The following is a 26,647-nucleotide window of genomic DNA, read 5'->3' as shown; positions in this document are numbered from 1 at the left end:
AAGGAAATTATGTGGATATATTGAAGCAACATCTCAAGTCATCAGTCAGGTAGTTAAAGCCTGGTCGCAAATGGGTCTTCCAAATGAACAATGACCCCAAGCATACTTCCCAAGTTGTGGCAAAATGGCTTAAGGACACATCTTAGGGCTAGGGGGCAGTGTTTGGAAGTTCGGAGGAATGACGTGCCCAAAGTATACTGCCTGTTACTCAGGCCCAGAAGCTAGGATATGCATATAACCATGGGTAGCATTGGATAGAAAACATTCTGAAGTTTCTAAAACTCTTAAAATAATGTCTGTGAGTATAACAGAACTGATATGGCAGGCAAAAACCCAAAGAAAATCCATCTGGAAAATATTTTTTTGAGGTCACAGTCCATTTCAATGCTTGTCTATGGGATATACAAATAAACAGCTCTCAGATTGCAGTTCCTATAGCTTCCACTAGATGTCAACAGTCTTTAGAAAGGGTTTCAGGCTTGTTTTTTGTTTTTAATTAGCGAGTAGTTAGTTTTTCCAAGGTGTCTCTCATTAGAAATGTAGTCTTGTTGGCGCGTGAATGAGGTGCGCGCTCTTCGTTATTTATCTTCCCTATTGAACATACTATTCTCCGTCTTAAATTTCATCATTTATTTAGATATTAGAGTACCTGAGGATTAATTACAAACATCATTTGACTTGTTTGGACAAACTTTACTGTTAACTTTTTGGATTTGTTTGTATGCATGTTGAACGAGTGGATTACTGAATCAAGCCCGCCAAATAAACTGATATTTTTGGCATATAAAGAAGGACTTTATCGATCAAAGCGATCATTTGTTGTGTAGCTTGGACCCTTGGGATTGCAAACAGAGGAAGATCTTTACAGGTAAGTGATTTATTTTATCGCTATTTATTACTTTTGTGACGCCTGTGCTGGTTTGGAAAAGTATTTTGGTGTGGGGCGCTGTCCTCAGATAAGGACAACAAAGTCAAGGTATTGGAGTGGCCATCACAAAGCCCTGACCTCAATCCTGTAGAAAATTTGTTGGCAGAACTGAAAAAGTGTGTGCGAGCAAGGAGGCCTACAAACCTGACTCAGTTACACCAGCTGTCAGGAGGAATGGGCCAAATTCACCCAACTTATTGTGGGAAGCTTGTGGAAGGCTACCAGAAACGTTTGACCCAAGTTTAAAAGCAATGCTACCAAAGACTAATTGAGTGTATGTAAACTTCTGACCCACTGGGAATGTGATGAAAGAAATAAAAGCTGAAATAAAACATTCTCTCTACTATTATTCTGACATTTCACATTCTTAAAATGAAGTGGTGATCCTAACTGACCTAAGTCGGAATTTTTACTAGGATTAAATGTCAGGAATTGTGAAAAGCTGAGTTTAAATGTATTTGGCTGAGATGTATGTAAACTTCCAACTTCAACTGTAGGTGATGTACTCACAGTATGCTGGTCTTCCGGTGCGAGCGGTTTGACCAGATGTCCACCATCCTCTGGGGCCTGTGCTGCTGTTCCCACAGACAACAGAGCAAGGAGCAGGGCCACGTAGAGGACACACATTGTGTAAATCAAGATAAACTGCCTGCAGAGAAGTAAGTCTTAGCAAGAAGGAAGCGTTGGTTGTCAATGAGCTGAATCACCTTCAATGTATACTGAGGGAAGACTGGTGTGTTTCAAGAGAATGTTTCTCCCCATGTTACGCAATACCGAAGTTACCCAAATCAGCCTGTGGGGCCAAGGCTCCTACTGACCCCAAGGTCAATTTACATGTGGTTGAACTCTAGGGTGCAGTGACATCATGATTAAACCATTGGACCTCTACAACTATCAATTATTTATTGTTTGTTTGGTTTGGTCAGGGGCTCTATAGGGCAACACCCCAAGAGACATGTTTTGACGGTGAACTATAAACCAAACAATGACTTACTCTTATTGCTTTTAGTATCAAATATAAATTAGACATCTGCACACTGAAGACAATGTTTTATTTTATTTCGTTAGATAACATTTTTTGAAATTGGCCATAATTACACAATCATTGAGCTTTGGCTATACTACAAGGTGCAAAGGGATACATTTCACAGCTAGACAGAGACGGATACTGCTGAAATATCCAAATGTCCAGGACAAACATTCCTCCTTTAGTGTGGAGGGACTTCTTCGTTGTGTCCAAAATTCCCAACTTCCCCTAACCCCTAACCCCTATACCACAGCCCTAAGTGTAGGTATGTGGAATGGATTGTAAGGGTGAATGGAAAACTTTCTCATAGAGGAAGGTGAGAAAGGGCCTAGCACCATTGACAACGGCAGCCACAACCTCTGGCTTGCCAAGAATGGGGAGGAGGCCATTGTAGTTATGGGACGTAGCCATGCGATAGAAGGGGGTGAGAGGTGGGAGGCCATCGTAGAGTATTGGGACGTAGCCATGGGACAGACGGGGTTGAGAGGGGGGAGGTCATCGTAGAATATTGGGACGTAGCCCAACATCACACGGTTATCAGTGGGAAGAGAGTCAATAGCAGGGCACTTATGAACGATGTCACACTCGTGCTGCCTCCTGTTGCTTCATTCAAGCAAGAGCATGGCCAGTTCTCCAGTCCCTCTCTGTCTATGTCTCTGTGTCTGTCCAGGCCCTTCCTCTGGCCTCCCCTCTCTTCTCTCCCCCTCTCCCGGAGCTCCTGCCGTCCAGTAGGGGGAGGCAGAGAGAGCGATAGGTCGTCTAGGACAGGTGCGGAGGGGTGAGGGCAGTCCAACCAATCGGTGGCCAGGGATCGGGGATATCCTGCCTCCGGGGCAGAGCCTGGGTAGGGGAACTTCCAATAGGAATCTCCTTTGAAGAGGTAGACGGAGCCTGAGGAAGTGGTATAGGAGGGGGCTTAATGTCTGTTGATATAAACAGACTCACACATGTATTGTACATTACGTGTGGTGTCTCTCACACATATAATCTTTCATAGTGTCACTCTCATAGAATCTCAGTCTGTTCTCCTCGTTCATCTCTCACTCACTTTCTCTCTCATACACTCTCTCTTTCTCCCTCTATTTCTTCCTCACACTCTCACCGTCTCTCTCAGTGGTAATCCCATTCACTCCTCCTCTGATAAGGTCAGCCCAGGTGTTACTCTCCTCTTCCTCTCCTCCTCCTGCTTCCCCCTCTCCAATCTCCCCCCACACGGGTCCTTCCTTTGGATCCCACATCAGGCCCTGCTCCACCTCTTCTTCCTCTCCTCCTCCCTTTCCTTCTGTCTCTCCCCATTTCCTCAGAGCTGAGAGGGGGCGGGGGTAGCCCTCCTGGAGAGAGAGGTCATTGAACAGCCAAAACTGGGACTCTACAAAACAAAATGGAAAGAGGCAATGTAGAGTGTCCTGAAGGTTGTGTCTGGTTTATAATTGATTCACATAGAGTATATGATGAGAAACTAGAATCAAGAGCATAGTTTAGTCCATTGAATAGCACTAATTCTCCTCTGTTGTTAAAGGTCCAATGCAGCGGTTTTTTTCTTCTCAATATCAAATCATTTCTGGGTAACAATTACTGTGATTGTTTTAAATCAAAATGATCAAAAAGAAACAAATAGCTTCATAGTAAAAATCAATTTCTTAAGCAAGAATTTTGCTACGACTGTCTGGTAGAGGGGAGGGGAAAACTGAAAATTAGGTCTTTATTGGTAGAGAGGTTTGGAACTGTCTTTCTTATTGGTCTATTAACTAATTTACCACATGAAGATGTCACCAGGCAGGCCAAAACTCCATCCCATCAAAACAGGCAGAAATGTCAGGTGTTTTTTTTTCAAACAGCTCTTACTATGAAAATCTTATTATAGTTTTCACAATTTCACAGCATTTTCCAACATCGTAGTGTGTGGGGTGACTGGAGTCAGAGGTTACCTACCAGTGATGAATATGATGGCATGGTCTGAGTGTCTCTCCAACACAGCCTGCAGGGGGGGCAGGTTAGGGGGCAGACCCCCCCACAGCCTCCTCACCGAGGCCCCCCGGCCCGACACCAGCCCCCCAGTACTGACCCTCCAAATACTCAGCCCTGCCAGAGAGGGGGGCGGGGGGAATAGAGAGGAATAAGGCAGGATAGTCAGGGGAGTATTGGGTGAAGGACAGATACAGATAAAGAGATGTGAGGTGAAGTGAGACAGAGAGGAATACAATACAAAGTCCTGCAGTTGTGGGTACATCCACCAGGGGGCGATCATGCCCGTAGTTTAAAACAGGAGGCTAGGGGAAATAGTCCAACCAATAGGGAGACTACCTACACCACACTCACCTTTAAAGAAGAACGTCTCTCCCCTAATCTTGGCCACTGCATCAAAGCTAGTGTTGCAGCGGTCTACAGAATGGCTGAAAGAGAAGGAGAGAGCAACAGAGAGGATGAGAGGGAAGGAGAGATGCAGAGATGGAAGAGATAGTTATTGGTTGAATGGCTGCCCCTTATCCACTTTTGTTAACCTGTCAGTACCTGTGTCTGTAGTGTGTCAGTACCTGTGTCGGTGTCGGTGTCCATCGCGATGCTGTAGCTGAGGTTCAGGAACCAACCGAGGAACGTCTGTGACCATGAGTTGATTTCTATTACCTGTCAAAACACCTTCCTTTCAGAACTCAGTACAACAACAGGAGGACACACACCCACATGAAGTGGACAAGTGATAATAAACACAACACACAGACTGACCGTAGAGCCTGGTGATGAGCTCCAGGTCGTTGGGGCCCAGGCGGTAGTTTAGAGGGTCTCCTACGGGGCCCTGGTAGTAAGGTCTCATCACAGAGCGCCTGGAGGACGAGTGGGACAAACCCAGGGCGTGGCCAAATTCATGCACCAGCACGGTGAACAAGTCCGTTCCCTCAGAGGCTGGGGAGGGGCGATGGAGGTGGGGAGGTGTAGAGTTTTAGTTTAGGGGGAATGTTAGTAGTGTCTTGTCTGTGTCCATAATATTCCAAAAATATGTGTCAATAATATTTTCCAAATTGAACCCCTTACTATTGTAAACCTCGGGATGATTAAACAGTGGAGAGTTGACCATAAATTCTACCTAACTTACCAGAGGGCTGCACAGAACTATCACAGTAATGCAAATACTTGCTTTAAACGTTCAGATCTACAGGAAGTTCCTAGGGATAAGGGCTAGTGTTTGGTTTGGTATTGGGCTCTTGAACCCCCAGTAGCTCTTTTTTCTGTCTCTGGGTCTTCTGGCTGTCACTCACCTGGCTGGCGGAACACCCACTCCTCCTCGGCATCTAGGTGTACACCGCCCGCTCTGGCGAGGTCAGAAGGGAAGAAGGCGTGGCCAACAGCTCCTCCTGCACCATCGAAGGGGTAGCCGTCACCATGGAAACCGTGGAGGAAGTCCACCTGCAGATCCGCCCCTTCTGGGCCTCCTACCTGGCAACAGGAGAAACGGGCAGTGAGGTCAGAGGAGGGGGGGGAGAGAGAGAAAGAGAGTGCAAGAGGGGTAATCTTTGTATTCAACTATCACAAAAAGGAACGTCTTGGGAAAGAGACTGACCTCGTGGAACTCCAGCGAGGTTGGCTCTGCCCACACCCTCAGGGCGTAGAACACCAGAGAGCGAATCGTCTCGCGGGAGAGGGAGGAAGAGGTGGGGTATGAACGCAACCTAGGGACATTTATTTGAGAGAAAGAAAGAGAGCGAGGTAGGGAGAGAGAGAGAGAGAGAGAAAATGAGAGAAGCATTACTAGGGAGGATGAGAGAGCTGTAGGGATGACAATTGAGGGATAAGTTGATGAATAAGAGGGTATGTTGGAGGGATGATGAGCAGAAGTCTAAGGAACCTCCAGTTGATGTTCCTTCTTGTCCATGTTGTCACAGCCCTCTTTCTCCTCAGGCCCTGCCCCTCCTGGAGCTGATTGGCCAGTGGTTTGGGCTCCTCCCCTTTGTCTGGCAGTGAACATCGCGGGGCTCGCATCAGAGCCAGCGTCTGCTTATCTGAGAGAGAGAGGATGGATACAATCACCATAATTTCTCCAACCCCAACCCTCTTTTTTATTTTCTCACCTGCAACTCCTGTCTCCTCTAGGCCTGCAAACCTTTGCATGGCGCTAACAGCATGAGTGACAGCTGTCCAGGCTTGTAGCTGTCCAGTGGAGGAGTCCGAGGGCGGGAGGTAGCCATACCTCGTCAGCCAATCCTGGGACAAGACACCGAAATATTGCATTGAGAAGCATTATGTAGTTAGGACTCAGTTGTAAACTACCATGTTGTGGGTTCATTGTGACAATGTGACAACGTCATGAGCAGCAGAGGTGGTGGTTTTGAGTGGGTAAAGAGAAATCAGATAAGTAAAAAGCAGGGGTTGAGTCGACAGCTCTTCAAAGTGTCTACATAAAGCGTCTAACTCAATAGACCAATCCTGTGAAGGTCCATGACAATATGCATGTGAGCCCAGTTAAGCTTGCTCATCAAGGCAGCTCTAAATGAGTCAAAACCAGATCGAGGCATGTGATGTATTACCTTTGCGAGTGGATTGGTATTCCCTATTTTCTCTATTCACTTTGACTATTTTCACTAGGCCATCGTAAAATAACAACTTGCTGAAATAAATAATTAATTCTGCATGAATAATAAAAATGTCCTTGTTAAAGACCTATACGCCTCTGCATTGTCCCTCACCACCAGTCCAGTAGTCTCGTCGTCCGTGGGGGTAACAGGAGCAGAGCATGTGGAAGCTGTTGTGTCCGTTGGGGCAACTGCTGAGCCTTGGACCCCGGCCACGGACACGGTTTGCATGCGCTCGCACACGTACAGGAGGAGAAAACTCCACGCCGCTGCCTTCATCCTGCTGGCGTTCACATATTCTAATCAAACTCGGGGAAACAAAGATGTTCGGCCATGCAACTGGTCAAGGTCTATGAGGTGTCATCCGTCCTTCATGGTCGGGTTGACGGTGAAGAGTGAAGGTAAGCCGTGACAGGACCTCTCAGAACTTTTTGCCACTGCTCGTGAAACCTGTCAAACGCTCTGGGAATGGGAGGGAGAAACCACCGGTTTACATTGTTGGTTTTATGCTATTGTTGCCAAAGAAAACATTGACACAGTTTATGTTAAAGCCTTTAAATGACTACGAAGCTTGGCTTTGCACCATATGGCACAAATATTTCAAACATGCAAGAAGAACTGCCCCTGCCTACCTTCAAGCTATGCTCAAACCCTACACCCGAACCCGAGCAGTCCGTTCAAACCACCTCTGGTCTCTTGGTCCTCTCACCCCTATGGGAGAGCAGCTCCCGCTCAGGTCAGTCCAAGCTTTCCTCGATCCTGGCACCCCAATGGTGGAACCAGCTTCCCCCTGAAGCTAGGACAGCAGAGTCCCTGCCGATCTTCTGAAAACACCGGAAGCCATACCTCTTCAAAGAGTATCTTTTTTTGCAACAAAGCATCCTTCACTCACGCTGAATAGCATACCCTCGTAAAACTGACTATCCTGCCAATCCTTGACTTTGGCGATGTAATTTACAAAATAGCTTCCAACACTCTACTCAGCAAATTGGATGCAGTCTATCACAGTGCCATCCGTTTTGTCACCAAAGCCCCATATACTACCCACCACTGCGACCTGTACGCTCTCGTTGGCTGGCCCTCGCTTCATATTCGTCGCCAAACCCACTGACTCCAGGTCATCTATAAGTCTTTGCTAGGTAAAACCCCGCCTTATCTCAGCTCACTGGTCACCATAGCAGCACCCACCCATAGCACGCGCTCCAGCAGGTATATTTCACTGGTCACCCCCAAAGCCAATTCCTCATTTGGCCGCCTTTCCTTACAGTTCTCTGTTGCCAATGACTGGAACAAATTGCAAAAATCACTGAAGCCGGAGACCCAAATCTCCCTCACTAACTTTAAACACCAGCTATAAGAGCAGCTTACCGATCACTGCACCTGTACATAGCCCATCTGTAAATAGCCCATCCAACTACCTCCTCCCCATACTGTTTTTTTTAGCTCCTTTGCACCCCAGTATCACTGTTGTACATTCATCTTCTGCACATCTATCACTTCAGTGATTCATTGCTAAATTGTAATTATTTCGCCAATATGGCCTATTTATTGCCTTACATCTCTTATCCTACCTCATTTGCACACACTGTATATAGACTTTATTTCTCTCTTGTGTTATTGACTGTATGTTTGTTAATTCCATGTGTAACTCTGTGTTGTTGTTTGTGTCGTACTGCTTTGCTTTATCTTGGCCAGGTCGCAGTTGTAAATGAGAACTTGTTCTCAACTAGCTTACCTCGTTAAATAAAGGTGAAATATATATATATTTTTTAAAATCTTAAATAATCGCTCTCCTTGACCCCCACTCCCCCCAAAAACGATATATGTGTTGGTTCAAGATATATATACAGTATATATATCAATATACACTACATGATCAAAAGTATGTGGACCCTGCTCCTGCTCGTGGGCATTAATATGGAGTTGGTCCCCCCTTTGCGGCTAAAACAGCCTCTACTCTTCTGGGAAGGCTTTCCAGTAGATGTTGGAACATTGCTGCGGGGACTCGCTTCCATTCAGCCACAAGAGCATTAGTGAGTTCGGGCACTGATGTTGGGCGAGTAGGCCTGGCTCTCAGTCATCGTTCCAATTCATCCCAAAGGTGTTCGATTGAGTTGAGGTCAGGGCTCTGTGCAGGCCAGTCAAGTTCTTCCACACCAATCTCGACAAACCATTTCTGTATGGATCTCGCTATGTGCACGGGGGCATTGTCATACTGAAACAGAAAGGGCCTTCCCAAACTGTTACCACAAAGTTGGAAGCACAGAATTGTCTAGCATGTCATTGTATGCTGTAGTGTTAAGATTTCCCTTCACTGGAACTAAGGGGCCTAGCCCGAACCATGAAAAACAGCTCCAGACCATTATTCCTCCTCCACCAAACTTTACAGTTGGCAGTCTGCATTTGGGAAGAAAGTGTTTTCCTGGCATCCGCCAAACCCAGATTTGTCCGTCATACTGCCAGCTGGTGAAGTGTCATCACTCATTACTCCAGAGAACACGTTTCCACTGCTCCAGAGTCCAATGGCGGTGAGCTTTACACCACTCCAGCCAACGCTTAGCATTGCGCATGGTTTTCTTAGGTTTGTGTGCAGCTGCTCGGCCATGGTAAACACATTTTATGAAGCTCCGTTATGTGCTGACGTTGCTTCCAGAGGCAGTTTGGAACTTGGTAGTGAGTGTTTTGCAACTGAGGACAGACGATTTTTACGGGCTTCAGCACTCTGCGGTTCTGTGAGCTTGTGTGACCTACCACTTCGCGGCTGAGCAATTGTTGCTCCTAGACGTTTCCACTTCACAATAACAGCACTTACAGTTAACAAGGGCAGCTCTAGCAGGGTCAAAATTTGACAAACTGACTTGTTGGAAAGGTAGCATCCTATGACTTTGCCACGTTGAAAGTCACTGAGCTCTTCAGTAAGACCATTCTACTGTCAATGTTTGTCTATGGAGATTGCATGGCGGTGTGCTTGATTTTATACACCTGTCAGCAACGGGTGTGGCTGAAATAGCCGAATCCACTAATTTGAAGGGGTGTTCATATACTTTTGTATGTATAGTGTATATAAGTATTTACTTTGTGGGGCCGTTAGAAATGTTTTGGTCACAGTTAGGTGGCCTACAGTGCGTATATATAGAAAAGGAGACACTGGTCTCAATTGGGCTTCCCCGATTAAATAAAAGTTAATAAAAATATGAAATTCACAACTGGCACGCAGATCTTTAGAAATGGTTAGTATCAATTGTAAATTGGCAATCCACATGTGCTGACCACGTCAGCACGTCATAAGCAGTGTACCATGACAGTGTCATTGTCTCGTGCCCCTCCCACCAACATTGTCTCGTTGCGCTGCATTCAGAAATGTTCCTCATGTGTGCGCCCAGCTCATTTTTAAATTTACATTATTCACCAGAGGAGGGAAACATTCTGCGAATATTTTGACATTGTATTAACAAGGCGTCTCGGAGAATATTGAAACATTCTCTATCAACAAGGCAGCTCCAAGAATATTGATTGCAACATAGTAGCCAACGAAGGGGCAGCATCTTTCCATGGGCCAGCTTGTCTGATATTATTATGTTGCCTACGCAGTAATTGCACTATCTGGGTGGTTATTATAAAAATATACATTTTTAAACTGCATCCACACTAAATAACTTAGCACTATTTAATGACGTTAAGCTAGCAAGATTGATCTGTAAGAATATGTGATTGTAATTGAGCAAGATGGACAAGCAAGACTGATAGAGTGAGAGGTGGAAATGCATTATACCAGAGGCAGGTGGGCTACAGGTAGGGATTAAGAATGCAGGCAGAGGATGATGAAGAAGTAGGCCTACAACTAAATCATTATTGATTTGCATGATCTCAATTATCATTCTGTCACTGTATGACAATATACATGTTTTATATCCTACAATTGTTATTGTCTTTGAAGCTAAAAACAGGACATGTATTTTGGGGAAATGCTCTAAATAGCAAGTTGTTCAGTTGTGGGGGTTTTTCATACCAAAACTTGCACTAGCCTACTGGGCAAATTAATCTAAATATCAATTAGGCCCAAAGATATCACAGCATTTTAATAGCAATAAAATAGCTTTTGGTTGCGAAAGGTCACCAAAAAGGAGGGCTCCCTCACCTCCCAATTCCCAATACAATTAACCCCTGGCTATCAGATTACAACAAGGTTTACACGGCCGGGATCAAATGCCGACATTAAATTCAAAGCAATCGGCCTACTGCCTAAACCGCGGACTGGCAAAGCAAGCTGGCACGGTCTCTGCTTTCTAAAAGTGAGAGAAAGGGGCGCAAACTGGCAGCTGCCCCCCGAGCGACGCTCCACATGGTCCTAAATCCAGTTTTGGAATACCCTAAACAGCTGTTGCGTTTTTAACCGGGATTGGAATGATTACTTTACATTTGACATTTTTGGTCTTCAGCTAGCTAGAGTATGGCGACCCAACTGATGCCTCTACTGTATACCCTCGTTTTTACTCGGCATAAAAGTGAGTAAATCTACTTCTTTCTCATTGAGACATTTTAAATAATATGTATATAATGCAGAGATACAATATTATATTCATACTGAAAATAATGATGAATGAAAATGTCGATGAAGGTGGACAGGACATGTAGGCATGTTCAACAGGAGACGAACCAAGAAATATCTAATCAGGAGATTGAAGAACATTTGCATAAAGTAAATAAGGGAGGATATGGAAGGGAGTGTACAATAAGATTTCATTTCAAAGAGGGAAAGTGTGTGTGGGATGGAGGTGGGAGTAAGTGGGGCTGAGAAGGATGTGGTGGTTTAATTAAATTAGCGGGTGTCATTTAGTTAAAGAAGGGGGGGTCAAAAAGGGAGGGATAGAAGGATGGATGAAAGGATAGAGGGATCATGGAGGACAGTTGTAAAGTAATGGGATTAAAGTGGAATGGGGGTTCAGTCCTTTTCTCAAGGGACAGATAGAAGGAGAAAGGGAGGAAATAAATGAAAAGTGGTGCCCCCGTCTCCCTTTCAAGGATAAAAGGAGAGAGTAAAAGGGGAGACTAGGAGAGAGAGATGCTTACGAGAGGAGGTAGGCTACAGAAAGAAAGAAAGGGAGGTGTACAGTAAGATGGGTGAAGGGTGGCATGTGGTGGTTGAGTAATGAAAGTGCCAGCGGGTGTTAATGAAAGGATTCTTTAATTATGCTGGGTTCCAAACACGCACTCTTGACTTGGGCCCTCCATCTGGTTCAGTGCATGTTGGCGTTCTAAAGCGCTCATCACGCACACATGGTTCTAACACCCTCTGTCAGACAATATGGCAAAGAAACACATTAGCTAAAAAGCATACTGCAAATGAAAAATATATTATGTTTAATAGCTACTACAATGCATCTGTACACCAATACTGGAAACAAAGTGCAACATTCCTTTTTACTGCATACACACAAACTCAAAAATAGTGCATACTCACACAAGTTGATTCTCATGATCGACAGTTAGACAAAAATTGATAAAAGGTGCAGTTTATCCAATGCTTACCTTACCCTTCGTCCCTGACTTCGAACTCTCCCTCTCTCGCTCTCTCCTCTCACTCACTCTGAACAGATGTGTCCCTTTCCCAACCACTAACCCACTCACTCCGCCTTCACTCCCTCAAACTCTATACCCCCCCCCATGTTGCTGAGCTCTCACAATAGTCTCCTCAATACTACCACTAAAACAAATCTGTGTGCGTGTGTCACTCAAACCACACATATAGCTATCAATCCTTTCCAACTCCGAATGAATTGTAATATTTATACACAGTATATATGTATATTTATACACAATATATATCTGTATACTGTATGTAAACTATAACACAGTTTTAAATAAAACAATTAGGCTCAGAATCGTGTTTGGCACGGCGTATAAAAATACATTTGATGTGGAACTAAAGATTCTCTCTGTGGAATTAGTGAGAGTGAGACAGCACATATAGTGTCTTTGTTTGTGTCTCTGTGTGTGTGAGTGTCCACGGTTGACTGTGTATAGTAAGGAAGTGGGGTTAGTAAGATTTTGATTAAATCCTCTTAACGAAAGGATTTTAAAAAATGTAAGATAAAGATTTGAACAGATCTCGCTCGCTAACTGTCTCTCTATTTCTCTCTCGCTCTTTCTATCCTACTGACCTCCTTCTGGAAATAATACTCACTAATAAAGCCAATTACCATTTTTTTTCAACTAGGCAAGTCAGTTATGAACAAATTATTATTTACAATGACAGCCTACTGGGGAACAGTGGGTTAACTGCCTTGTTCAGGGGTAGAACGACAGATTTTTACATTGTCGGCTCGGGAATTTGATTCAGCAACCCTTCAGTTACTGGCCCAATGCTCTAACCTCTAGGCTACCTGCCACCCCAAACAGAGGAGACAGAGAGAGATACAGAGACAAAAATAAGCAGATTTGAGCGACAATGCAGGATAACTATAACACCACCTGTTGAAACTTTATATCGACAGAGAGAGAGAGAGAGAAAAGAGAGAGAGAGAACAGATGCTTTTCCAGATGCACCAGTATAGATGCACCCCTCTTTCTCCTCCTCCATTCTCTCTCTCCCTCGGGGGTGAAAGGTTTGATTGAAAAAGGACGTTAGGACTCCCTGTTTTTACAAGAAAACTTGATCCCCTGATCTGCCCCTAATCTTTAACCAGGACCGGTCAAAGCAGAGACAAAAAGGGATAAAATACCGAATGGCAACATTAGCACCACCACTTTGCTCATTTAAAGCCCTCACTCTGAACCTCAACTCATCACAACTTCACCAACTGACCCCATTTTTCTGTGATATTTTTCTTTTCGCTAGGCTTTTTCCCCCCACCCTAGAATGCCTACCCTAATTTGGAGTAAACCTCTACTGCTACTTACAGCTATTTTACTCTATTCACATCTACGGTACCTGTAGTTAAATACTTATACATATATTCCTCATTTCCTCTTTCTTCAAGTGCTGGCAGCCAATCCACCATTCATTCCACAGCAGCCAATCCACCATTCATTCTGATCTTAACTCCAAACCTCCAATGTCCACAGATTAACCCATCTTTCCCAGTATAGTGCCATTTGATTTTGCAATACATCCATGTAGCAAATACTTTATATAAAATAGCTTATATTGAAACAAACGGATTGATGTGTCAATTGTTGTTTTATGTGTCAGTTCATAGACTCAATGCCAAGGTATTGGGACATCAAAACCCTGTTCGCAACTGTGGTTTAACACCATTGACTATATTCGAATTCCTTGAATCTGTAGTTGGCTGCCAACTAGGTGGAGAAAATAGAAAATAGTTTCCCCTGTTGTCTTGACGATGGGGCCAACCCACATGAATGTATGTGGTGGTTGGGCAGGGTCAAAGGTGATGTGCTGGAGGGGGAGATGGTTAACGCATGGAGGCTGTATTTTGTACTCCTGAAACAGGGAATGGGTAATAGGCTTGAATATGTGAATGGGCTTGTGTGTCTGGGAATCTGCGAATGCCCCAATTGTGGGGCTGAACTTGTCGTTCCCCAGGCAACTGAGGCACTTTTTTAGGAACTCTACATTGCATGGGGTCTTTGTTGTTCACTCAGCATGTGGCATACCTCACAACTGACATCTTTCAGATGTCCTGTTTTTTTTTACACTCTGCGACATTAAGGACATTAAGAGTTCTTACTGGGTTAATTGTCCTGTCGCATACTCCTAGAAGGAACCCACTGGGCACAGACATCCGTTCAACGTCTATTCCGCGTTGGTTCAACGTCATTTCACTGAAATGACATGGAAACCATGCTGATTCAACCAGTGTGCCCAGTGGGAAGGGTGTTCATTGCCTGATGCCAGTCTGCTCGAATGACAAGAACCAGGTTGGGAAGGTTGTTGAAATGACCAGATCGTTGAAATGACCAGATCATCAAATGACACTATATGATTCTTTTGCATTTTTCACTGTAGATAATCTTTAGTTAAACTAAAACTAATATGACAGGCATTTCAGTGCTGAAACAGACTGGCATCCTCTCTTGGACAACTGGCATTAGACTTACAGTAACACATCAAGTGAGGCCAACTCCATAAGGAACATCGCTTGGAGGAGAATGCAGGGCCATACTGTGACTGTAGGCCTGCTGTTAGCTGGGTATTCAAATCGAATCAAATTGTATTTGTCACATGCTCCGAATACAACAGGTACAATACATTCACCTTACCGTGAATGTAAATAGACCGGTTGGACATTTGATTAATTGTTCAGCCGTCTTATGGCTTGGGGGTAGAAGCTGTTAAGGAGCCTTTTGAACCAAAGACTTGGCACTGCCGTACCGCTTGCCGTGCGGTAGCAGAGAGAACAGTCTATGACTAGGGTGACTGGAGTCTTTGTACATTTTTTGTAGTCCACAGTGTCCCTATTGTGCCTCTATCTTTCCCCTGTTAACTAGATGTCTAGTTAGGGAAGCATAAACCTCTAATGTTGCACAGATGACTGCTAGAGTTGAAATGCTAGAGTTGACTGCATATGCTAGAGTTGAAATGTTAGAGTTGACTGCTAGATGCTCGAGTTGAAATGCTAGAGTTGACTGCTAAATGCTAGAGTTGACTGCTAGATGCTAGAGTTGACTGCTAGATGCTAGAGTTGACTGCTAGATGCTAGAGTTGACTGCTAGATGCTAGAGTTGACTGCTAGATGCTGGAGTTGACTGCTAGATGCTAGAGTTGACTGCTAGATGCTAGAGTTGAAATGCTAGAGTTGACTGCTAGATGCTAGAATTGGCTGCTAGATGCCTGAGTTGAATGGCTGCATCACTGCTTGGTATAGCAATAGCACGGCCCTCGATCGCATGGCACTACAGAGGGTGGTGTGGACAGCCCAGTACATCACCGAGGCTGAGCTCCCTTCCATCCAGGACCTCTATATCAGGTGGTGTGAAAGGAAGGCCCGGCAAAACGTTAAAAACTCCAACCACCCAAGCCATAGACCGTTCTCTCTGCACGACAAGAGGTACCAGTGCATCAAGTCTGACACCAACAGGCTCCTGAACAGCTTCTATCCCCAAGCCATAATACTGCTAAATAGCTAACAAAATGGCTACACGGACTATCTGAGTTGACCTTTGTATTTTATTCTTATTTCTGCACTTCCTCAATGAACACTCACAGGACCCTACACACTATGCACACTGATACTCCAACACACACACACACACACACACACACACACACACACACACACACACACACACACACACACACACACGCACACGCACACGCACACACACACACACACACACACACACACTCCATCATTTGCTCACTCACACATAATATGCACATACATTTATACTGACTCTACACACCCGTACACCCACTCACAAATCATCATTAAAGCTGCTGCTACTCTGTTTATCATATATCCTGATGCCTAGTCACCTTACCCTATACATATCTACCTCTATCGATCCAGTATCCCTGCAAATTGCAAATATAGTAGGGGAGTGCAAGGTAAGTTGTCACACGGGTAAGTTGTCAAACTGTTCATACCTCCAACACGAGAGGCGCTATCTCAGAAATCAAATAGCTAATTTGTGCGACTACATGTTCTATGTTCAACTTCCTGTTCACGTGTGGTCAAGGTCACTCTAATCTGAGGTGAGCACAAGTTTCTTTTTTCCCCCTTCAAAAGTAAAAAATTGGCACTTTACATTTCACTCAATAAAACTTTTTTAGGTATGAATGTTCAAAATTATAATTTTGCACTGAAGAGGAGACAATAACGTGTCTTTTGATACTTTAGCTGCAGTCCTATGTTGAGCTAACCTTGAGATTTAGCCAACATTAGCACACATGTCAGTTTGGGGCAAGTTGTCTCAATGACCTTGGGGCAAGTCTTCACATGTGAAAACTTGCCCCAGTATACATAGACACATAGAACATGCTCAAAAAAACATTGTGATATCAGCTCTGATAATAGTATTAAATGTTACTGTAAATTGATTATTATATATACGTATAGTTTAGAGCAGCAGACGTATCCCTGGACTACACAAGACAGGCTCTGGCGTGTGTGTGTGTGTGTCTACTAACACACTACATGCCTACTGTATGAGACAGTATATACACACACACACTACTTCATACAGTGTCTTGAATTTAGTGTGGTGTTATGAATTGCATTGTGGCAACAAGGATAGTAGACAGGAAGGTGGGCGTAGTAAGCCTGTAATGAATATGTAATTGCAATGAGGAAATGTGTTTTGGAAGGAAGGAAGGATGGAAGGGAAGGGGAAGGAAGGGAAGGAAGGAAGGAAAGATAGGTAGAAATTATAAAAGAAAGACAGAGAACGGCAGCACACCACCTGGCATAATGTTAAAGGCAGTGAGGCAGGTGAAGTTGCAAAACAAATCAATCAGGAGTACAGTGAAGGATTTTGACATAAATTACTGTACTCTGACTCGGTATTGTCAAAAGGTTGCCAGAGAAGAAGTTGAAAGTCAGACAGCCATGCCAACAACAGTGGTTGGCTATACTAAACGGCAGGTTTTTTAACCTGATTTGGAGATGTAGCTTGTTCAGTATGTTACTCGGTCAGCTGACATTTATTTTGGTCTGTCCCCAAGTGAGGTCAGAACTCTTGCCTACCTGTTTGCTGTGACACACCAGCTGAAGTTCGCGGCAATGTGGGCAGAAAAAGAAAAGGGCAGCTCGGAGTGGTTAACAGGCTTCTTAAAGCGGCACCCAACGATGTCACTGAGAAAGCCAGAGGCAGCTAGCCTTGCCAGGGCAAGTAGCTTCAACAGAGAAAATGTTAACTCTTTCTTCGACAATGTAGCAGAAGTGCTACAGAGATATCAATTTGGACCAGGAGACATATGGAATGTCGATGAAACTGGGTGACCATAAACCTGAGAAAGTGGTGGGCAGACGTGGATTCAAACAAGTAGGGTCACTGACATCCGCTGAAAGGGGAACCCTTGTCACACTGGCCTGTGCTTTCTCAGCCACAGGGAATAGTATACCTCCATATTTTATATTCCCCCATGTCAACTTCCGCAATCATTTCCTGATCAATGGGCCACCTGGCAGCAAAGGAAGTGCAAATCCCTCTGGGTGGATGAAAGATGAGCACTTTGTTGACTTCCTGCAACATTCTGTCGAGCATACGAAGTGTTTACTCCTTTTGGACAACCAAGAGTCTCATCTGTCCTTTGATGGACTCAATTATGCCAAAGAAAATGGCATAATTATGGTGTCATTATGCTGCCATCCCATTGCTCTGATCGGCTTCATCCCTTAGACAGGTCTGTCTACGGGCCGCTAAAGAGGCACATCAACACCGCGTGTGATTCCTGGATGAGGAACAATCCCGGGAGGACAATGTCAATTTATGACATTCCTGGGATTGTGACAATCGCCTATCCTCTGGCTGCAACCCCCTTAAACATTCAGGCTGGCTTTAGGGTGGCTGGGGTACAACCTTAAAACAGGGATGTATTTCTGGAAACCGAGTTTGCGCCATCCTACGTTACAGATCGCCCCATTTAGAACCCAACCCTACCAGGCACCAGCACCAACCCTGCCCTACCAGGCCCCAGCAACATTACAGTCCTGCCAGGCCCCAGCACCATTCCAGCCCTGCCAGGCCCCAGCACCAACCATCAGGCCCCAACACCAACCACCAGGCCCCAGCACCATTTCAGCCCTGCCAGGCCCCAGCACCAACCAGCCAGGCCTCAGCACCATTCCAGCCCTGCCTAGCATAAGCTCAGACACAGACCTGCCCAGTTCTTATGCTAGCACCAGCTCACCCTTGCCCAACAATGCCATTGCTGACAGCAGACTACCAACTCCAGAGGACATCCGGCCAAATCCAAAAGCTGGCCCCCGAAAACCAGCTTGCAAAGGAAGAAAACGGTGCCAAATAATTCTGACACACCAGTGAAGCAGGCACTAGAAAGGGGAAAGAATGAGGCACAATCTAGCAAAGGGCTGTTTCCAAAGTAAGGGAAGCAAGGGGGGAGTCAAAGTCTGGATCTGCAAAGAACAAGAAGGCAGCTAAGAAAAGAAAAATGGTAGAAGAGTCATCATCAGATGAAGAGGATTGCTTCTGCCTCGTCTGTGGGGAGACATTTTCAAATCCTTCCAAAGGAGACTGGGGTGAAGTGTGTGAGATGCAACAAATGGGCCCATGATGCTTGCACCTCAGGCCAGGCAAATGATGTGTGTCAGAACTGTGACTCTGAAGATGAGTCTGATTAGTCAGATACGGATATAAGTCATATCGGCTGTTAAAAAACTGAGCCTTAGTGTGTTTAAACACCACGTCTGTTTTGTTAAGACTTTAAACATTTAAGCAAGTTATCTGTAGCATTACATTCCATTCTGATTCCAACAATAACTGTGGATCTATGTGCACGCCAGAGAATGTTCGATTTCAAAGTTCATAGTAAAGTGGCCGTGCCACTTAATTAACGTGTGCTCTGCCAGATATGATTGTTTTGATTGAAAGGCATGATTTGCCAGATTCTATAGGCATGATTGTTTTTATTTTGAGTTCTTTGGTGAAGTTGAATTTGGTTTTGAATTTGAAATTAAAATCATTATTCACAATGAATTAGTTGTGTTCTTATTTCTTGATAATCCAATGTGACAACTTACCCGACGTCCAGTAGTGTGACAATTTATCCGCTGATGGGGCAAATTGTCACAAGTGCACTCTCTCTATTTAACGGTCTACAACTCCGGTACTGAAATAAGATATGAAGATGTAATGAATACAACATATGTGCCCAAGACTTCCTTCTTTCATTTGGTATGACATTTATACCATTGGGATGTATTGTGCCCAGTAAATGTTAGACAGCGTGAAAAGTGTGACAACATACCTCACTCTCCACTACTGGAACTGACCCTGTAAATCAAATCATCAAATCAAATCAAATTGTATTTGTCACATGCGCCGAATACAACACCTTACAGTGAAATGCTTACTCACGACAATGCAGTTTCAAAAAATATGGATAAGAATAAGAGAGGGGGAGAAATGCAAATAGGCTAGGTAGAAGCCTCTTGGACCTAGACTTGGCACTCCGGTACAAGCGGTAGCTGAGAGAACAGTCTATGACTAGTGTGGCTGGAGTCTTTGACAATTTTTAGGGCCTTCCTCTGACACCGCCTGGTATAGAGGTCCTGGATGGCAGGAAGCTTGGCCCCAGTGATGTACTGGGCTGTTCGCACTACCCTCTGTAGTGCCTTGCGGTCAGAGGCCGAGCAGTTGCCATACCAGGCAGTGATGCAACCAGTCAGGATGTTCTCGATGGTGCAGCTGTAGAACCATTTGAGGATCTGAGGACCCATGCCAAATCTTTTCAGTCTCCTGAGGGGGAATAGGTTTTGTCGTTTCCGCTTCACGACTGTCATGGTGTGCTTGGACTATGTTAGTTTGTTGGTGATGTGGACACTAGGGAACTTGAAGCTCTCAACCTGCTCCACTGCAGCCCCGTTGATGAGAATGGGGACGTGCTCGGGCCTCTTTTTCCTGTAGTCCACAATCATCTCCTTTGTCTTGATCACGTTGAGGGAGAGGTTGTTGTCCTGGCACCACACGGCTAGGTCTCTGACCTCCTCCCTATAAGCTGTATATAGTATGCTTACTTACTTAATCGTGTTCTTCTCATTTCTTAATTTGATATCTCCTGTGTTTTATACCTTGTTATTTTTACTTCTACATCGTTATTGATTACTGTATTGTTTGGTTAGATCTTGCAAGAAAGACATTTCACTGTACTTGTGCATGTGACTTTAAAACTTGAAACTTGTGTCTGTGTGTGTGTGTGTGTGTGTGTGTGTGTGTTAGGCTAAAATGGGGTATACTATTACCGACAAACTACAAGCGTAACCTAACCACTAGCAGGCATGTTCATGCCTTCAGAGAGACATTATAAACAATAAAATATATCAAGTTTCACATCAAAGCATTCTGAGTGAGCACTGCAGAAAGCTGACTATTCAGCGTCAGAATGTCTGTTGACATTTATTCACAAATCCTCTTTCACTTAATAAATTAATTATGTTATTACGCTAAGTCAATGCCATTTATATTTTTTCTTGTCTTGACTTGGGTCACTGAGAACATAGATTACAAAATAATATAGCGAAATGATTCTACAAATCCCCAAAATTAATGCATCAACAAATTGGGGGCATGGTGGTCATCAAATCATAAAAAACTAAAGCTCTTCTTATTCTCTACATATTCTTATTTTTGTTGATGAGATAGGCATTGTTATTTGATTGTAAAATAGTTGCCAGAAAACCGATCTTGATCAAAAGGAGTGGAGATGCCGGGGATTGAACCCGGGGCCTCATACATGCAAAGCATGCGCTCTACCACTGAGCTACATCCCCTACTGTGATCAACGTATAAATTCACCCTATACATACTGAGATATCACATTTGGTCAAGAATAAAGTTGATGGTGTAGAAGTGTGAAACTACTTGCAAGCAACTTTCTGTTGTGCGGAACCTTTGTTCATTCCATGTATTGCTGCTAAACACGATTATTACACTGTATCTGGCATGTACATCTCACGGCGCTCTGTCAAACACCAATGTAAATCTACTGCCACCGTGCGGTACGTGGAGGTTTATCCTCGGGTTCTCGGCTTCCGGTCTTTGAGGAAGCGTTAGCATAGTCGTCTAGTCTCTGGCATTAGATGCAACACCATGGCCGACAAAGCACAGATACAAGAGGCGATTAAAACACAAGGAGAAGTCGTGCGGAAACTAAAGGCAGAAAAAGCAAGCAAAGAACAGGTCAGTATTCAACGCCTTGCACGACGATGTTCCAAACGGTTGTGTGTACAGCGGGACTGTGATGGGATGAACAGACACGCGTGCTACATATGTCATGAACGAAGCTAGCGTTAGCTGGCTACTCATGCCAAAATACGGGCCTTGCCGGTTCACAGTCTGTTAACTAACTGACTAGATGAATTATCTAGTTAGTTCAATTAGAAGTGGAATTTCATGGCTATCACAAAGTAAATCATGAATGCTATTTTTCTTATTCACGTTAGTTAATAATAGTGCTTCAAATTATACAGCTAGTTATCAATCCAAACTGATGCAATCCCCTTAGGATAGTTGTCACTGTGCATGGGCTGGTCATTCATTGTGTAAATTCATGGTTCCTTATAATGGCTGAATGTTGAGCTTCTCCGACCGTCTCTCCCCACCTTTAACTAACTACACAGGTGAGGATAGAGATGATCTGTATGCGTTTTCATTTACTTGGTTGGTTTGATTCTTGGCTGTGATAGGTTGGTTTGATTGACCCCTGCCTCATGTTTTGTCCTCCATGTTGTGATGATGCGTCATGTCCGCCCATCTCCCTAGTGATAGGGTTGCTCACCACTTTTCTCCTGTTCTTCCTGCTCGATGCCAACAACCCTGCTGGGGTCATACCTTCATCTCCGTCCGTCATCTACTTCCTCTACCTCACACATCACCATTTGGAATCCAAACACTCCGACTGGATATTCCTGGATAACACTGCGTTTGGATTGGATAACCCTGCCGTCACCTGGCATTCACGGACTGTGGTTATTGGACAACATGGCTTGGTGGACTTTGCCATTGGACTGTATTGCTGCTCTGATGCGGCACTCCTGAACGGCAATTTTGGTTGTTTTTCGTTTGATTTTGTTTTGCTTTTCCCCTGCTGGGATGATTAACCTGGGTATGGCGTCCCTGCGTCTTTATGCGGGGTTGGTGGGCTGTCGGTCTGGATTTTGTGCCCGCTCTCTACGCACCCTCTCTGGGATGACTGTGTCTCAGGTAGGACCCTGACTCTGGAGGGTGGGATGGGGGAGGATCTGTTCCAAGGTTCTGAGGAACATTGACCTGTGTTTGTGTCTTTCTTTCCTAGATCGATGAGGAAGTGGCCAAACTGCTAGAGCTGAAGGTTCAGCTTGGAGGAGATGAAGGCAGACACCAATTCACGCTCAAGACCGCAAAGGTAAATACTGCCACCATGGAGAGTGCACCTCACAGGCAGCGGGTGATCATGAAGAGAACTTGCTGCATAACATGTTTACTACTAGTCTTTTATTGAAAATCCAAATCAGCAGGTGATGTCTTGCTTATGCACTCTTTCTCTCCCTCCATCTCTCTCAGGGAACCAGGGACTATAACCCTAAGCAGATGGCCATCAGAGAGAAAGTCTTCAACACCATCATCGGCTGTTTTAAACGCCACGGAGCCGAGAACATCGACACACCCGTCTTTGAGCTGAAGGTGTGTGGGAGGCACACCGAGAGAGAGAGACACACACACAGTTGACAATGAATAGAACGTTGTAAACTAGCCGGTGGGTTTGTAATAAATCGGGATTTTGTGCTTATGTTGACAATTTGTAGGAAACGTTGACAGGAAAGTATGGTGAGGATTCTAAGCTCATCTACGACCTGAAGGACCAAGGAGGAGAGCTGCTGTCCCTTAGATACGATCTCACTGTATCCTTGTATTAGTCCTGATGCGTACATTGCTAAGTGGGCTAGCCTGCAAGCTGGTCAGGTAATTCCCTATGTTTTTCATGGTCATGCCTCGAAAGCATACCAACTGGTGGATTTTAACAAGGTTAGGAGCCAATCGGGTGTCTACTAGTCCTTGACCCCACCCCCTCCCAGGTGCCTTTCGCCCGTTACCTGGCCATGAACAAGGTCACCAACATCAAGCGCTACCACATTGCCAAGGTCTATCGCCGTGACAACCCCGCCATGACCCGCGGCCGCTACAGGGAGTTCTATCAGTGTGTAAGCGTCAGAGCGAACCCTGGTTCGACCGTTCATATCAGCCATAACACTGGAATCATTTTTGCTTTCTGCTACATCCAGATGTTTGTGGATACGCATGACCCATTTTCTTGCTAAGTGTGTGTTTCTCCGCCTCCCAGGATTTTGACATTGCAGGCCAGTACGACCCCATGATCCCAGACGCCGAGTGCCTGAAGATCGTCCACGAGATCCTGAGTGAGCTGGAGCTGGGAGACTTCCGCATCAAGGTAGGTCAGAGACACACAGCACCCGTGGTAAAACATCCTGTGACGCGATATGAGGCAAGGAATACACGGAAGGTCTGTATGTATGGCCAGACTCGTCCTAACTCCCCTCCCCGCCGTAATATCCTCTCTGTGCAGGTGAACGACAGACGTATTCTAGATGGGATGTTTGCAGTGTGTGGAGTTCCGGATGACAAGTTCCGCACCATCTGCTCCACAGTGGACAAACTGGACAAGGTAAACCCACTGCACCCAACCCTTATGTGGTTAAGGAAATGGAATGCTAAACGGTAAACATGAACAATGTTTTAATATGCAAACCAAGTAAAAAAATTATTTTTTTCTCCGCCTTTTCTATGCTGCTCCCTACTTTTCTCTCCCGCCTTTGTGTTCTCTCTTCACCCCACCCCCCAGATGTCTTGGGAGGATGTGAGGAGTGAAATGGTGAAGGAGAAGGGTCTGTCTGAGGAAGCAGCCGATCAGATCGGACAGTATGTCAGCTTGCAGGGTGAGGACAGGTCACACACACACACACAGACTGACCTTTGACCTTTCCCCTGGTCTGACCCTGTTTGTGATTGGTGTGTGTTCCAGGGGGGATGGACCTAGCTGAGCGCCTGCTGCAGGATGCTAAGATGTCACAGAGCAAGCAGGCATGTGCCGGCCTCACAGACATGAAGCAGCTCTTCAGCTACCTGCAGCTCTTCCAGGTTACAGACAAGGTGAGGGGTCAGAGGTGACAGGTTATCTGGTGACCAAGGTGATATGACAGGTAATGCGTCTATAGAAATCTGTCCATCAACAGCCTACTCCGTAGAGGCATTTAGTTCTCAATGAACAGTAATTGTTTTTTTGGGGGTCAGTGGTTAGATAGATAGATGTCATGATATGAAATAAGAAATAAATAAGTCTTGAGGATGCAGTCCTTTTTTCCAAATCCCTCGCCTCGTGTTCCTTCCTACTGTCTCCATTTAATCTGTCCTCTCCCTCCCTTCTCTCTTCCCCCTCTCCCAGGTGGTGTTTGACCTGAGTCTGGCCCGTGGGTTGGACTACTACACAGGTGTGATTTATGAGGCCATTCTGACCCAGACCGGCCCGGTCCCAGTGGCGACAGCCCCGAACGGGGCGGGCGAGAAGGCTGAGGAAGGTGTGAGCGTGGGCAGCGTGGCGGGCGGTGGGCGCTACGACGGCCTGGTGGGCATGTTCGACCCCAAGGGCAGGAAGGTGCCGTGTGTGGGGGTCAGCATCGGCATCGAGAGGGTCTTCTCCATCATGGAGCAGAAGGCTGAGGTAAGGAAGGGGGACGGGGCATTGTCAACAGCCAGCTCTCCCCACAGGCTGGTCTGTTCATGAATGTGTCAGAGAGAAACTCTGTGTGTGGCTGACTGGTGTGTTGGGGTCTGGCTCCCCCAGGCATCGGCGGAGAAGGTGCGAACCACAGAGACTCAAGTCATGGTGGCCTCGGCACAGAAAAATCTTCTGGAGGAGAGACTCCGACTGACCGCTGAACTGTGGAACGCTGGGATCAAGGTGTGTGTGTGTGTGTGTGTTCGATTTGAGATTGACACGGTGAGTCAGAGATGGTGCGTGTGTAGAGTTGATTTCCACTGGTGAAACGGCTGAGTGTGAGCTGTGGTTATTCATAAGAGGAACCTTTTATAACTGTGTGTGTTGTCAGGCAGAGGTGATGTATAAGAAGAACCCCAAGCTGCTGAGCCAGCTGCAGCACTGTGAGGACTCTGGGATCCCCCTGGTGGCGATCCTGGGGGAGCAGGAGCTCAAGGACGGGGTGGTGAAGCTCCGAACGGTCCACAGCCGAGAGGAGGTGAGATTCTCATACACACACAGCATCTCTGTCAGTTAAACACACACTCTTGAATAAAACAGGACGTTTTTTTTTCTCAGATTGACGTGTCCAGAGCCAAACTAGTGGAGGAGATCAAGAGAAGGACCTCGGACGTCTAAGTCGTGGTTTTGCCTGACAACACCCCTCCTCATCATCCGATTGGCTCAAGAAGTTGTTTACCACAGGTCTCACCGCTAACCACACAAAGCCCTCAACATGCCCACCAAGACATCACGTCTCACCTGCAGAAGATTTCCCAATAGTTTCATTTGTCCAGGCTTTGCATATTAGTGGTCTCAAAAGGCAGTGGTTTCATGCCGACTACCCAGACACCTGCGTACCCTCAAGGACGAGGAGCTTTGATAATGTACATAAGACAATAGTATGACATGGGTAACATTTCAATAGTCACTGTATTAGTCTTAGCGCTAAACGTTAATCTGCCTATATAGGAAATATTAAAATGCCTGTCTTATCAGCATACCAATAAACGGATATTTACCTCCACCTTAAGAGATTGATTTACAACCGGTGTATTCAACAGCAGGTTACAATTTAATGTGGTCTGTCGTGTTTTAGAAAACTTACTTGAATAACTAAAACGAGAAACTGTCAAATTACAATAGTAAAAATATTGGCCTGCAATAAATGCTACTCAGTCCACGAGTGTTGGATATTCCCAAAACAATATAGGACATTTACCCCCTGTGAATTCTTCCTGTGTTTTACTAAAAGGGAATGCTGTTAAGTGGTTTGCAGCATCCTGAAAAGATGCAGTATGTAAATGCATACTAAATGTACATTTGTTCAGCTGAACTATCAAGCTGTTGAGTGTTCATTGTTGACAGATGTAACCCTAGTCTGTTGCTTCCTCCAGGATGCTCCCAACCACCACCAGCATTCCCTAATACTACAAGGGTTACATCCAGTCCTTGTGAAAAGACCTCAAATGTACATTTATGGAATCCATGTGGGATATTTCAGATGTATAATACCTACCACCCTGAACTCCATATTAGACAGCCAAACAACTGACATTTATGACATATTTTTATTCAAATTTAGAAAACAGGCAAAAGTAAAATCACATCTACTCATGATTTACTACATTTAAAAGAGTGCAAGACAAGTATTTTCACAATTAAAACAAAACGTGAAGTACAGTAGCGGCTCTGGGTGATATCCGGCCCCTCACTGAGGACCTGCTGGGCTG

The 26,647-nt window shown here is 45.1% G+C and overlaps 2 protein-coding genes, 1 long non-coding RNA gene and 1 other non-coding gene across 5 annotated transcripts in view; 1 reads left to right on the top strand and 3 right to left on the bottom strand.

Annotated features, from left to right (window-relative positions):
- The window catches only part of LOC135545872 (uncharacterized), a 3,819-nt gene extending 2,171 nt beyond the window's left edge, over positions 1–1,648 (bottom strand). The window contains exon 1 of the long non-coding RNA XR_010456519.1: positions 1,439–1,648. This is a non-coding gene — a long non-coding RNA (uncharacterized LOC135545872). The remainder of the gene's footprint in view (positions 1–1,438) is intronic.
- A 360-nt stretch (positions 1,649–2,008) lies between these two features.
- LOC135545195 (matrix metalloproteinase-17-like) lies at positions 2,009–6,978 on the bottom strand. The gene is made up of 11 exons (XM_064972825.1): positions 6,635–6,978; positions 6,020–6,152; positions 5,797–5,950; positions 5,512–5,620; positions 5,210–5,387; positions 4,680–4,856; positions 4,490–4,580; positions 4,275–4,348; positions 3,888–4,037; positions 3,058–3,324; positions 2,009–2,846 (listed from the first exon to the last, which is right to left on the bottom strand). Exons 1-11 carry the CDS (start codon positions 6,797–6,799, stop codon positions 2,482–2,484), a joined length of 1,863 nt encoding a protein of 620 aa, XP_064828897.1. The 5' UTR covers positions 6,800–6,978; the 3' UTR covers positions 2,009–2,481.
- A 13,884-nt stretch (positions 6,979–20,862) lies between these two features.
- trnaa-ugc (transfer RNA alanine (anticodon UGC)) lies at positions 20,863–20,934 on the bottom strand. The gene has a single exon. It is a non-coding gene; the product is annotated as a tRNA-Ala (tRNA).
- Positions 20,935–21,203: 269 nt separating this feature from the next.
- Positions 21,204–25,941, top strand: LOC135545871 (histidine--tRNA ligase). Of its 2 annotated transcripts, XM_064973821.1 has the most exons (14): positions 21,213–21,343; positions 21,926–22,366; positions 22,458–22,547; positions 22,706–22,825; positions 22,948–23,043; positions 23,218–23,343; positions 23,484–23,591; positions 23,727–23,825; positions 24,003–24,096; positions 24,183–24,310; positions 24,603–24,878; positions 25,002–25,118; positions 25,267–25,413; positions 25,494–25,941. In XM_064973821.1, the coding sequence occupies exons 2-14, from the start codon at positions 22,256–22,258 to the stop codon at positions 25,551–25,553; spliced, it is 1,572 nt and encodes a 523-aa protein (XP_064829893.1). In that variant the 5' UTR covers positions 21,213–21,343; positions 21,926–22,255; the 3' UTR covers positions 25,554–25,941. The 2 variants fall into 2 exon arrangements, with proteins under 2 accessions (XP_064829895.1, XP_064829893.1); XM_064973823.1 differs by lacking the exon at positions 21,926–22,366 and having other exon boundaries at positions 21,204–21,343.
- The last annotated feature ends 706 nt before the right edge of the window (positions 25,942–26,647 follow it).

This window comes from Oncorhynchus masou, chromosome 9 (genome assembly GCF_036934945.1).
Source record: "Oncorhynchus masou masou isolate Uvic2021 chromosome 9, UVic_Omas_1.1, whole genome shotgun sequence".
NCBI classification, from domain to species: domain Eukaryota; kingdom Metazoa; phylum Chordata; class Actinopteri; order Salmoniformes; family Salmonidae; genus Oncorhynchus; species Oncorhynchus masou.
This window is presented reverse-complemented; position numbering and strand designations above follow the sequence as displayed.